The sequence below is a fragment of the Scyliorhinus torazame genome, chromosome 10 (assembly GCF_047496885.1).
Source record: "Scyliorhinus torazame isolate Kashiwa2021f chromosome 10, sScyTor2.1, whole genome shotgun sequence".
Lineage (NCBI taxonomy): Eukaryota > Metazoa > Chordata > Chondrichthyes > Carcharhiniformes > Scyliorhinidae > Scyliorhinus > Scyliorhinus torazame.
The window spans coordinates 101403062-101417356 of NC_092716.1; the positions used below are offsets into that span (position 1 = coordinate 101403062).

The 14295-nt window shown below is 44.2% G+C and overlaps 1 protein-coding gene across 3 annotated transcripts in view; it reads right to left on the reverse strand.

Annotated features, from left to right (window-relative positions):
* katnb1 (katanin p80 (WD repeat containing) subunit B 1) overlaps positions 1 to 14295 on the reverse strand; it is a 102224-nt gene that overhangs the window by 10707 nt on the left and 77222 nt on the right. The window contains exons 14-17 of one of the 3 annotated variants that reach the window (XM_072518519.1): positions 10974 to 11093; positions 9983 to 10129; positions 1201 to 1277; positions 810 to 923 (exon numbers count right to left, since the gene is read on the reverse strand). In XM_072518519.1, the coding sequence (XP_072374620.1) occupies positions 810 to 923; positions 1201 to 1277; positions 9983 to 10129; positions 10974 to 11093 (458 nt within the window). The remainder of the gene's footprint in view (positions 1 to 809; positions 924 to 1200; positions 1278 to 9982; positions 10130 to 10973; positions 11094 to 14295) is intronic. The other 2 variants (XM_072518521.1, XM_072518520.1) reach the window with 2 other exon arrangements.

Consider the following 14295-nt stretch of genomic DNA (forward strand, 5'->3'; position numbering starts at 1 on the left):
GCGTCACCAGGCCGGGCCTGAGCAACCAATGTGTCCTGTCCAACTCATATCAGGAGGGTTCTGCCCTCTCCCCCAACAGTTCTGCCAACATCTTTGTGAAGTTCTCAGTCGGCCACAAGCCCTCCACCGCCTCAGGGAGGTCCACGATTTGCCACCATACGTTTTGCCGCCTCGATCTGTTCTCCCAGTCCTCTAATTTAGCTCGGAGTACTTTGCTAGCCTCCACCACCCTCTGCAACACCTCACCCATCGAGGTGAACTGGTCACTGTGCTGCGACAGGACCTCTTCTATCCCCTTCAACCTCTCTCCTTGTTCCCTTACCTCGGCCGATGTCTTTGACATTGTCGTGTTCACCGGGGAAATCGCCTCCTCCAGCAACACCTTCATCGCAGCCATCATCTCCTTCCAAAGCACCTCCATGTTCTTGGCGAACTCCCCGGCCATCACCTCGGTCAGAGTTTACACTGTGAGGGGAGCAGCCCCACCCAGCGATCCAGCCTCCGCCACCTTTCCTTTGCTGGGTTTGCCCATTCACTCGACAACAGACGTTCACTCGCCCCTTTCTTTCCAGTAGCTTTCTTCTGGGCCTTCGACATCACCCGACTTCCTTATACCTTCCTGCACCAGCTCTTTCAAAAACTGCCTCTGAAACCGGGCATTTAAGTCCAAAAACCAGAGCCTCAAGCAGGAGCCGCCCAATGGGCAACCTTCACCTACATGCCGTCACCGAAGTCCCATGTCACTTCTTTCTTAATAGTTCCCTGTCAAAGAATCTGGAGGTTTTGTGGCATTGTAGTAGCATCCCTACCTGAGCCAGAGTCTCCAGGATCGGGTCCCGCTCCAAGACTTGATGGCCACGGAAGATGCGTCCATAACCTGGCCAAGCAGGTCGATTGTCAACCTGCAAATCTTTCTTGCATGCCTAAGGTAAGCAGTAAGAGTGAGAGTGTCTCCTGATCAGCCATGCTTGATGTGGAGCGGTGCCCCTCAAGCCAAAGCCTCTGGCTTCAGGCTAGTGACCTGTTCAGGAAAAAACAGCTACGGAAAACAGACATGGGAATGTGCTTGGTCTGCGTCATGCGTTTCTAGGTGGAGAAAATCTTAAATAATCATAACATTTTAAACAAAGTGGAACCATGAAAGATTTAACCCTCCTCAACACACTGAAGGACTGGGATAGCCTTTTAACAGGTACATACGGTTTGAGGTTAATAATGTTCAGGATGTCCACAATGATCGCCAAGTCATTCATGGTCACTGCTGAGTCAATGGTGGTCTGCAATGAAGAGATGGGTGTTAGAATGCGCATTTGAATCTAGGACATGTAGTTCTTCAGAATACATCATACCAGCAAGTATATAATGCTGTCAGTAGGAAGAGGTTTAGATAAAGGCAGACTTGTTTTAGCTGAAGCAGAAAGCAATAAGCTTGCAGCAATGTAATGGGCATTATGAATTCTTCTGCCAAACAGATGTCAGTTTTACCGAGCCAAAATGTCAGTATTAAAATTGGGTAGACTGAATTATAAGACAACCCCATTCAAAACAACAGGAAAGGAAGCTGTGCCACCTTTCAGGGTTTTGCATCAAACACCAAAATGTGGAGACCAGGGAGTTACAAAACTAGTAGGAATATGATAGCTGTACATCCTTCCAGAATTTCGGGTCTGCAAATCCAGGGAGCAAATAAACCAATGTCTTTAAAGATATCCACAGGAGTGAAACAAATAATGATAACGCTGAGAAAGGAGTTTTTTCACACGTGGTTCCCTGCGGGATCTGCGAGTAGTGGACTCACAGTATGCCATCATTTTCATTTCCCTTATCATAGAATGGTTACTGCACATGAGGCCACTTGGACCATTGTGTCCGCCTTTTCCCGGTAGCCCTGCAATATTTTTCTTTTCAGCTAATTATCCAGTTCCCTTTTGAATGTCATGAGTGAATCCTGCCTCTCCACATACTCTGGTAGTGGTGCAGTAGCATTGTCGCTGGACTAGTAATCCAGCAGACTAGCTAGTAATCCAGAGACCCAGTGTAATGCTCTGGGGACCGGGTTTGAATCCCACCATGGCAGATGGTGAAATTTGAATACAATAAAAAAATCTGGAATTAAAAGTCTAAAGATAACCATGAAACCATTGTCGTAAAAACCCATTTGGTTCACTGCCATTCTTACCTGGTCTGGCCTACATGTGACTCCACACCCACAGCAACGTTTTAGACTCTTAAATTTCCTCAGGGATTGGCAATACATTCTGGCCCAGCTAGTGACACCCACATCCCCATCAATGAATTTTTTACAAATTCCAGATCCCAACCACCCACTACATAAAAAAATTCGTGCTCATTGCGCCTTTGGTTCTTTTGCCATCCACCTTAAATCCTTGTCCTCCAGTTCACCATTCACCCGCATTGAACAGTTTCTCCCCATATTCTCTATCCTGACCCCTCATGGTTTTGAGCACCTCTATCAAAGCTCCGCTCAAACATTTCTTCTTTAAAGAGAACACCAGTTACATGGATAGATTGGAGAAACTGGTAAAGTGCCTCACCCTGGAATAATTCTGCACCCTCTCTAAAGCTTTCACATCCTTCCTAAAGTGTGGTGCCCAGAACTAGACACAATACCCCAATTAAAGCCGGACCACTGTTTTATAAGGGTTCAGTCATAACTTCCTTGCTTTTGTACTTTTTGCCTCTATTTAATAAGCATAGGATCCCTGAATGCCTTATTAACTGCTTTCTCAAATTGCCCTGCCATCTTCAATTTGTGCACATTACCCCAAATCCCTCTGCTTCTCCACTCCTTTTAGAATTGTATCCTATATTTTATATTGCTCTCCTCCTCCCTTCTACCAAAATGCATCATTTTACATCTCTGCATTAAGATTCATCTGTCATTCGTTCACCCGTTCCACCAACCGGTCTAACATCTCGAAGATTATCATGATCCTCCTCACAGTTCACAGTATTTCCATGTTTTGTATCATACACAAATTTTGTCTTGTACAACAAAGGTCTTTAATATAAATCAAGAAAAACAGTGAGCCTAATACAGATCACTGGGGACCCCCCTATATACATTCCCCAGTCCAAAAAACAACCACTGATCACCAGAGACTCAGTCAACTTTGTACCCATGCTGTCACTGTACTTTTATTCCATTGGCTCTAACTTTGCTGCCAAACTTGTTATGTGGCACTTTATCAAATGCACATATTTATCAATTCTCTTCGCAGAACACAAATCCAGATCTGTTCTAGAAACTAAAATGTAAAATGTCACTCCACCTGGTATTAGTCAACACCAACCCCACCTCTTGTGCCTCATCAAACATGCTGCCCATAGTGCTTTGTTGAGGCTTACTACATTTGAGAAAGTCATTAAATCATTGTATGAATATTTTGAATTTAATCTATATCTTAATTCACAGAAACAATCCCCATGGAAAAACTGGACAAGTCTATCACATGCTTTAATCAAAAATAAGTACATCAAGGCAGCAGTGGTTAGCACTGCTGCTTCACGGCGCCAAGGACCCGGGTTCAATCCCAGCCCCAGGTCACTGTCCTGTGTGGTGTTTGCACATTCTCCCCGTGTCTGCATGGGTCTCACGCCTACAACTCAAAGATGTGCAGGGTAGGTGGATTGGCCAGGCTAAATTACCCCTTAATTGGAATTGGTTTTTAAAAAAAGTACAGTACTTTTTAAAGTAAGCTTTCTGCACGTGAAGTGGGAGACAGCATGAGTGAGGCAGTCGGAGTGGGATTTAAATTTGGTAATTTGGAGCAGTGCGGTAATTCGGTGCAAAGTGGGAGGAGGTGCTTGTCCCCTTTTTGTTTTGTTTTATTTCTTCTTGCTTTGTAACTGTTAATCTGCATGGAGAGATCCAGAGAGATACTGGGGAGGTAAGTGATATAAATACCTACCTCAGGTATCTGCAGCGACAAGTGAAGATAAGAGTTTAATATATTTTTCTTAAATAATTTAATTGGTGATAGAAATGTCAATCAGGGGGGTTATGTTTTGCATTTGTGAGATGTGGGAGATCTGTGAAGCTTCCAGCGTCTCAGACGACCACATCTGCAGGAAGTACACCCAATTGCAGCTCCTCACAGACCGCATTGATCGGTTGGAGCAGCAGTTGGATGTACGTAGGAGCATGAAGGTGGCGAAAAGTGTCATAGACAGGAGTTTTAGTGATGTGGTGACACCCAAGGTGCAAGCAGATAGATGGTTGACTGCTTGAGTCACCCATGGGCTTAAGGTTCATAAGGAGGAGGTGTTAGCAATTCTGGAAAGTGTGAAAATAGATAAGTCCCCTGGGCCGGATAGGATTTATCCTAGGATTCTCTGGGAAGCTAGGGAGGAGATTGCTGAACCTTTGGCTTTGATCTTTAAGTCATCTTTGTCTACAGGAATAGTGCCAGAAGACTGGAGGATAGCAAATGTTGTCCTCTTGTTCAAGAAGGGGAGTAGAGATAACCCCGGTAACTATAGACCAGTGAGCCTTACTTCTGTTGTGGGCAAAGTCTTGGAAAGGTTTATAAGAGATAGGATGTATAATCATCTGGAAAGGAATAATTTGATTAGAGATAGTCAACACGGTTTTGTGAAGGATAGGTCATGCCTCACAAACCTTATTGAGTTCTTTGAGAAGGTGACCAAACAGGTGGATGAGGATAAAGCAGTTGATGTGGTGTATATGGATTTCAGTAAAGCGTTTGATAAGGTTCCCCACGGAAGGCTACTGCAGAAAATATGGAGGAATGGGATTCAGGGTGATTTAGCAGTTTGGATCAGAAATTGGCTAGCTGGAAGAAGTCAAAGGGTGGTGGTTGATGGGAAATGTTCAGACTGGTGTCCAGTTACTAGTGGTGTACCACAAGGATCTGTTTTGGGGCCACTGCTGTTTGTCATTTTTATAAATGACCTGGAGGAGGGCGTTAAACGATGGGTGAGTAAATTTGCAGATGACACTAAAGTCTGTGGAATTGTGGACAGTGCGGAAGGATGTTACGAGTTACAGACGGACATAGATAAGCTGCAGCGCTGGGCTGAGAGGTGGCAAATGGAGTTAAAGGCAGAAAAATGTGAGGTGATTCATTTTGGAAGGAATAACAGGAAGACAGAGTACTGGGCTAATGGTAGATTCTTGTTAGTATGGATGAGCAGAGAGATCTCGGTGTCCATGTACATAGATCCCTGAAAGTTGCCACCCAGGTTGAGAGGGTTGTTAAGAAGGCGAGCGGTGTGTTAGCATTTATTGGTAGAGGGATTGAGTTTCGGAGCCATGAGGTCATGTTGCAGCTGTACAAAACTCTGGTGAGGCCGCATTTGGAGTATTGCGTGCAATTCTGGTCGCCGCATTATAGGAAGGATATGGAAGCATTGGAAAGGGTGCAGAGGAGATATACCAGAATGTTGCCTGGTATGGAGGGAAGATCTTATGAGGGAAGGCTGAGGGACTTGAGGCTGTTTTCGTTAGAGAGAAGGTTAAGAGGTGACTTAATTGAGGCATACAAGATGATCAGAGGATTAGATAGGGTGGACAGTGAGAGCCTTTTTCCTCGGATGGTGATGTCTAGCACGAGGGGACTGAGGGGAGATAGATATAGGACAGATGTCGGAGGTAGGTTCTTTACTCAGGGAGTAGCAAGGGCGTGGAATGCCCTGCCTGCAACAGTAGTGGACTCGCCAATACTAAGGGCATTCAAATGGTCATTGGATAGACATATGGACGATAAGGGAATAGTGTAGATGGGCGTTAGAGTGGTTTCACAGAACGGCGCAACATCGAGGGCCGAAGGGCCTGTACTGCGCTGTAATGTTCTATGTTCTATGCTAGAAGCGGCATACAGTCAGAGCAGGAATCCCTTGTGGTCATCCCCTTCTCTAACAAGTATACCGTTTTGTTTGGGGGGTGGGGGTGGGGGTGATAGCCTATCGGAGGATAACAGCAGCAGCCAGAGCACTGGCACCACGGCTGGCTCTGTTGTGAAGCAGGAAGGGACAAAGAGCGCCTGAACAATAGTTATAGGGGACTCTGTAGTCAAGGGTACAAATAGGTGCTTCTGTGGACGTGAAAGACTCCAGGATGGCATGTTGCCTCCCTGATGCCAGTGTCCAGGATGTCTCTGAAAGGGGCAGAAAGCATTCTGAAGGGAGAGGGTGAATAGCCAGAGGTCTTCCTACGTATTGGTACTAATGACATAGGTGGGAAGAGTTACAAGGTCCTGCAGCAGCAGTTTAGGGAGTTAGGTAGAAAGTTAAAATGCAGGACCTCCAGGGTTGTAATCTCAGGATTACTCCCTGTGCCACATGCCAGTGAGGCTAGAAATAGGAAGATAGTATAGCTCAACACGTGGATAAACAGCTGGTGTAGGAAGGAGGGTTTCAGATATCAGGACAACTGGGATCTCTTCCGGGAGAGGTGTGACCTGTGCGGGAAGAACGGGTTGCATCTAAACTGGAGGGGCATAAATATCCTGGCCGGGAGGTTTGTTAGTGTCACAGGGGAGGATTTCAACTAGTTTGGTAGGGGGGTGGGAACCAAAGCAAAGGTGAATTAACTGAAGGGGAACTAGAGAGTAGGCCCAGTAAGACTCAGAGGAAGAGCAGGCAGGGTGTGGTTACTGATCAGAGGGTCTGGTGGACTGAAGTGCATTTGTTTCAATGCTGGAATTGTAATAGGTAAGGCAGATTAGAGCTTGGATTAGTACTTGGAACTATGATGTTGTTGCCATTACAGAGACCGGGTTAAGGGAAGGACAGGTTTGGCAGCTTAACATTCCAGGATCCATGATGTCTCTGAAAGGATAGAGGGGGATGTAAAGGGGTGGGGGAGTTGCACTACTGGTTCCGGAGAATATCACAGCTGTACTGCGGGCGCACATCTCGGAGGGCTCATACAGCGAGGCAATATGGGTAGAGCTCAGAATTAGGAAGGGTGTAGTCGCAATGTTGGGGTTTAATATAGGCCTCCCAACAGCCAGCAGGAGCTATAGGAACAGATATGTAGGCAAATTTTGGCAAGGTGTAAAAGTAGCAAGGTTGGTGTGGTGGGTGATTTTAACTTCCCCTACATTGACTGGGACTCACTTAGTGCTAAGGGCATGGATGAGGCAGTGTTTGTAAGAAGCATCCAGGAGGGCTTCTTGAAACAGTTATGTAAATAGTCCAACTAGGGAAGGGGCCATACTGGACCTGGTATTAGGGAATGAGCCCAGCCAGGTGGTCAACGTATCAGTAGGGGAGCAATTAGGGAACAGTGACCACAAGTCAGTAAGCTTTAAGGTACTGATGGATAATGAGAAGTTTAGTGCTCAGGTGAAGGTGCTAAATTGGGGGAAGGCTAATTACAACAACATTAGGCAGGAACTGAAGAAATGTAAATTGGGGCAGATGTTTGAGGGTAAATCAACATCTGGCATGTGGGAGGCGTTCAAGTGTAAGTTGATAGGAATTCAGGACCGTCACGTTCCTGTAAGGATGAAAGATAAGTATGGCAAGTTTCTTTAGATAATCTTGGATAACGAGAGATATTGTGAGCCTAGTCAAAAAAAAAGGAAGCACGTCAAGGCTAGGAGGTTGGGAACACACGAAGAAAGTGTGGAATACAAGGAAAGTAGAAGGAAACTTAAGCAAGGAGACAGGAGGGCTAAAAGGGACCACAAAAAGTAATTGGCCAGCAGGATTAAGGAAACTCCCGCGGCTTTTTATACATATATGCGAGAGGGTTGGCCACTCAAGGGCAGGGGAGGGAACCTATGTGTGGAGCCAGAGGCGAAGTATTAAATGAGTACTTTGTGTCAGTATTCACCAAAGAGAAGGATTTGGTGCATGATGAGTCTGGGGAAGGGTATGTAGATAGTTTGGGTCATGTTGAGATAGTGACTTTTCAGGGGCGTCGTGACAAATATATGAATAGGATGGGAATAGAGGGATATGTTCCCAGAAGTCTAGGGGGTTTTAGTTCAGACGGGCAGCATGGTCAGTGCAGGCTTGGAGGACCGAAGGGTCTGTTCCTGTGCTGTAATTTTCTTTGTACACTATTTTAGGGCTAGTGTATATTTTCCCCTCAAGGTAAATCCTTTTGGGCTACTAAGGATGTGTAAATTTTGGGGATTAGATTAATAATTGCAATCATATTGGTTAATTTTAAAGTTTCTGCCGAAAAGAAGAATATAGGTTTTGTTCAGATCAAAGAAGTTGCAACTTGCCGTTACTCCGGGGAAGTATATAGAGAGCCCGGTGGTAAGGGTGTGGAATCAGCTGAGGAGACATTTTAAGTTGCAGGGGATAGCGGTGTTGGCGGCACTGTGTGGGAACCACAGGTTCAATCCCAGGGACATGGATGGGATGTATGAGAAATGAAGGGAGGCAGGCTGGAGAGGGTTCGGGACTTGTACTCAGAAGGGAAGTTTGTGGGTCTGGATGAGTTGCGGGAGAGGTTTGAGTTACCGAGTGGTAGTGAATTTAGATATGTGCAGGCATGGGACTTTGCGCAGATAGAGTGGAGGGCGTTTCCCAGGTTGCTGGGGTGCACTTTATTGGAGCAACTGCTACTCCCAGATGCGTTGGGGGAGGGGAGGATTGGGGTGCAAGTGGTGAGGATCAAGAACAAATGGGAGGAGGAGTTGTGAGGGGGGGGGGAATAAGCTGTGGGGCGATGCGCAAGGTGAATTCAACCTCCTCCTGCACAAGGATGAGCTTGATTCAGGGTCAAGGGGGTACACAGGGTGCACATGACTCAGGAGAGGATGAGTGGGTTCTTCCAGGGGGTGGCGGATTTGTGTGAGAAGTGAGGGCGAGGGCCGGCGAATCATGCACACATGTTCTGGGGTTGGGAAGTTGGAGATATACTGGGAGACGGTGTTTGGGATGCTAAGATAGTGGGCATGGAGGTCAGGCCGGACGCAACGGTGGTGATTTCTGAGGTATCGGAAGTGCCGGAGCATCTGGGGGGGGGGGGGGGGGAAGAGGGCCGATGTTGTGGCCTTCTCCTCTCTAATTCCCTGGCGAAGGATCCTTTTAAGTTGGAGGTCAGACACACTGCCGGGGGTGGCAACGTGGCTGGGAGACTTGGACGACTTTCTCCGGTTGGAGTAGATTAAGTTTGAGTTGACGGGTCAGTGGAGAGCTTTAAGATTCAGTGGGAGTTGTTCATGATGATGTTTGGGGGATTAAAAAAAGTGGAAAATTGTATAAACTGTGGACTGTGATTTTGTGGCATGTGTATTTTATTTTAACAAATAAAATACACGTTTGGAATAAATTACATTTAAAAAAATATAAATTGCAACTCAGTTAGGGTCAGAAGTCAATGTTTGCAGCAAATTACAAAGTTGAGTTGCAATTATTCAAAGGAACAGAGTTCAAATAAACAAAAATTCTAGTGAAATATAAAGTAAAGAAAGGTTATTGACCATGCCCATTATAATAATAATCATTCTATGTCACAAGTAGGCTTACATTTACACTGCAATGAAGTTACTGTGAAAATCCCTATTTGCCACACTACATCGCCCGTTCGGTTACACGGAGGGAGAATTCAGAATGTCGAATCCACCTAACAAGCAAGTCTTTCAGGACTTATGGGAGGAAACCGGAACACCCGGAGGAAACCCACGCAGACACAGGGAGAACGTGCAAACTCCGCACATACAATGACCCAAGCCGGGAATTGAACCCGGGTCCCTGGCTCTGTGAAGCAACAGTGCTAATCGCTGTGTTACCCGCGTGACAGCATCTGGGCTGCAGCTGCACAGCAGACCCCAGTTAGGAATCAGTTGACAAATTAGAAAACCCAATGTTGATGGTTAACCCGACACCAATAAGTAATCCCACCAAACTGGAAGAGGGTATGGGGCTAGTTACGGAGAAGCGGAGGAAGAACTGATTTTGTTAATCCTCCTGAGCATACGGTCATTATTTCAGTAGATGTGTCATACTACACGCGAGAAATCACTGCACTGACCTTGACATCTCCAGTAGTCCACACAGCTCTCACAGTGTCTAAATTCTTGAACCGACTTGTTAATACCACGCACATGGTGTCATGTCCTTTCCGGATTTGGCTCACAGCATCTTCGTCACTCAAATCTGCCAATTTATTATTCTGAGGCTGGATAAATGTGATACAAATTAAAACAACTCAATGCAACAGGTCACTTGGTTTGCCAAATTAACAGAAACCTCTGCTGCATACTGCCCCATTCGTATTTTAGCGCAACTACCTGGTAAGAAAACTATCAAACATTCCTTAAGTCATGTGATCCTTGCTCCCTGAGCTATTACTCAGATTGGTAGCCTCCTTCCTTTTATAACAACCCCAGCACTGCAGATGTAATGCCATGTGAGTTGCTGAGATTTTTCAATGCCATCGGACGCAATACAAATAATCAGTTTTAAATCATTCAAAGCTCTTAAAATTTAAGAATAGATCATCTATCAGCACCAAAATACTCAGGAATTGGGCCTTCCTTCATGGATACAAATCGATTTTGAAAATAAAGATCTACTTACTGGGGGTCTCCGTCATCAATTGTTATTCATCTACCAAAGTTTTAACCCAGATTGAGTGTTATAGTTGATCCCATGTCCAAATCAAGAACCAAATTAGCCAATGTGCAGATGCTTCCTTAGTGTAGATTCAAAACGGAAGGGTGCATGTTGCTTTAAGTGTACAGATTCATACACTATTGCAAGCTATTTGTAGGTTCAAACAGCAAGGATGGACAAAACCAGCCGAGTGGAATTCTGGCCTCATTTGACTTCCACTACAGAATACAAATAAGTTATTGGATATTGCACACAGCAGCAGATCTGGTGGATTTCCTAACCCCTAGCCCAGGAAGCTGCGGTCAACTGTAATATTACTGCTGCCATTCAGGCATCAAGAGCTTGTGCAGAACAGAAGCAGAGAAAATGCAAAATTACCCAAAGGGAAATCACTAAACACCACTTACTGGGAGAAAGTCTGCCACCTTCAACCCAATGGGCTCATTTTTAGCGATCGGGATTATTGGTGCTTCAGGCTGGTTGATGGGAGTGGAGGTTGCTGTTGGAGTAAAGTTCAGCTGATCTGGCTGAAAGAGAACACAGTTTCAACAGTCTGGATGGTGACTGCTCCATATTATTTCTCACATCATCATAAACCACTCATTACGAAACTGGGAAGGCCCCCAACTTCAAACAGTACCTACTCCAATCAAAGAGAGCTACATCAGAAATACAGCCAAAGAAATCAAAATATCCCAAAGAAAACTCGGCGATCCCTGGCAATATCAAGCTGCACAGACTTATTTGGATCAAACAATATCCAGTCATTAGTTTTTAATTCCAAGAAATGCAAAAAGTCCCTGTTACTAAAACTTCAATTATTTCTGACAAATAACGAACCCCACCATTATTGGTAGTATTATGAGAACAACATGCATTTATATACCACATATTCTTTTTTAAAACCCAAAACACTTCAGAGGCATAATTTAGAACATGGAGACAGAGGTGAGGAAGGAGATATTAGGAGGAATAGCCAAACGTTTGCTCACAGATGAATTAATTTGCTTAGTGTTATTCTCCTTGTAAATACAGCAAAGTACACTTGCAACGTTATTTTAATGTTCTTGGTTCCCACATTTTTCTTGAAATCGGTTTTGTCATTAGTTATGCATGAAGTGTTTTATATTTGATTTTATAGAATCATTATGGCACAAAAGCAGGCCATTCAGCCCATCAAGTTTGTGCCAGATCTCTGCACAGCAATTCAATCATTCCAATTCCCCCTTCTCCATCTCTGTAGCCTTTTAAGTCTATTTCCCCTAAGTGGCCACACGATTTCCTTGTGACATCATTAATCGTCTTCACCCTCGCTGCCCTCATAGGTAGCAAGATCCAACTCATTAGCACTTGCTGCATAAAAAAGTTCTTAACTGCATCTTTTTCCTAAAACATAAAACCTATCACCCCTAGTCCTTGTACCAACATCAATGTGAATATAAATGATTAACTGAAACAAATCAATTGACTGGTGTAATGTTTTGATACTAAGCTGAACAGGGGGAAAAAAGGTCTTGTCGATCTTTAAAAATCAAACAAGGGACAGCATTGTAGATGTTTAGATAATTCTCCCAAAAACACAGCCCTGAAAATTCAAGTATTCCTTCTTTTAGAATTGATTTAAATCATTTTAATGTAGTCGGTGGCTTTCCAGTATTCGGACACGAGACCTTTTTGGCTCAGCATCTTTAAATTGTTGTTCATGAAAATCCAGAGTTCCTTGCAATGCACATTTATTTTTTTCCAGTTGCTGCATTTCTTCTGCTAGAAAGACTGCAGTGAAAAGCCACTGAACATCTGCCAATTCAAGCTATACCTTTTCCTTTCATAAATGTTTCACAAATTTTATTACGGAACTCTCCAATGTGATTTTGGAATTGATGGTGATTAAATGCAGGAGCTTCAATGTAGCTCAGTCACCAAAACAATCTTCACAATCTGTTTCAAGTAGAGGAGGGGCTCAGACGCCAGCTACTTCTGAGGAACGACGCAACGAAATGTCCAGAATTGGGAAAGCTTTTGTCAGTTTTACAACTAATCCTAGTATTGCTGGCACTTCACCTGCAGCAACGGCAATCAGTTTCTATGATCGTACCGCAGCTTTTCCAGCAATAGACATCAAGAGTTCCTTGATATCTGCAACCCACGTACAATCTCTGACAATACCATGCCCAGCGTAGTACAGTTGGGTACAACATGAATAAACACTGCTTGTAAAGGCTTGCTGTGAACATTACAAAATTCATCCTATAAAAATGCTACTTCTTGATGTCTGAGATGTGATTCAATCTCACTACTCAGATCCAGTACACCATCTGTGTCTGGTGAAATTCTCAAGAAAGTTTTGCTTCATTTATCCTTGCCTTCTTCTGTGTTTTACCAAGCCTATGCTTGCCCAGTGCTGAAGTACTGTAGCCCTCATTGGCAAGCCGAAGATATAGCCTTTCCTCTTGTTGGTTTAGTGCAGATGTCATACACTCGTTGCAGAGAAGACAAAGACATGACGATCAGTACCCTGCATCAATCAAAAAGATCGAAGTTGCCAGCACTTAAGGCAACCCTCAACTTTTTTCAGGGAAGCAATCACTGTTGCAACTGCAATATCCCATGGCTATGCTTGAAGGACTCTGGATCCTCAGATGGAAGTAGAGTGACAAAACCTAAATTCTGAGACTGCAAGACCATAAACTGATGACTCTGGTCCAACTACTCAAGAGAATTTAACAGTTTGCTTGCCTGCGTGCCTGTGTTTCAATGGCATCAAAAGCAGCCACCTGCTGTAATTTGACTGGAAATTGTTAGATTGGTTTAAATAAGAAAGCATGTAATTTAGTAAATATCTGACATTATATTCACAGCTTACACATCCAGCAAAAAATAGGAATGAGGCTTCCCCCACTGTGGATAAATGTACCATGTGGTGTAGCACAAACCTAAAAGGACCGGAAGGTCCCAGGTTTGTTTCTTGGTCTAGACGGCATTAGGATATCTCATTTGGGGCAGCAGTTGGGGATGATGCTACAGTTGCTCTCAATGCTGTTGGACCTGAAGTTGGGGAAATTATTGGGAGAGGTGGTGGCATAGTGGTATTGTCACTGGACTAATAATCCAGACACTTAGGATAATGCTCCAGGGACCCGGGTTTGAATCCCACCATGGTAGATGGTGAAATTTGAATTCAATTAAAAAAAAAAAATCTGGAAATAAAAGTTGAATGATGACCATTTGATTTGACCCATCTGGTTTGCTAATGTCCTTTAAGGAAGGAGGTCTGCTGTCCTTACACGTGATCCACAGCAATATGGTTGGTTCTTTAAAAAATGCTACTCAGTTAGAGGGAAATTAAGGCCTTGCCTGCGATGCCCATATCCCATTAAAGAACAAAGAAAAAAAAAAGAAAAGCAGCCATGGTTTAACTCCTGCTGCTCAATTACCCCTGGTCTAGTGATACATTGGGCCTGTAACACGTGGTAAAACAACATGGCCAACACTTGTTCCACAGGTTCATGCATTAAGATAGATCAAATAGGCAATACGTTGGCAGCTGTTGGCACCCATGGGACTTCATCCCAGTAAGAGTCAGAGTCCTTGGAGAACAGAGGGAAATAAAAGAAAAACAAGATAATATATTGCTTGAATCATCCATTCTGCACATGTACCAGCCTCTGGAACCATTAAATGAATAAAACAAAATCAATATATTGTTGATGCTGGAAATCTGAAATACAA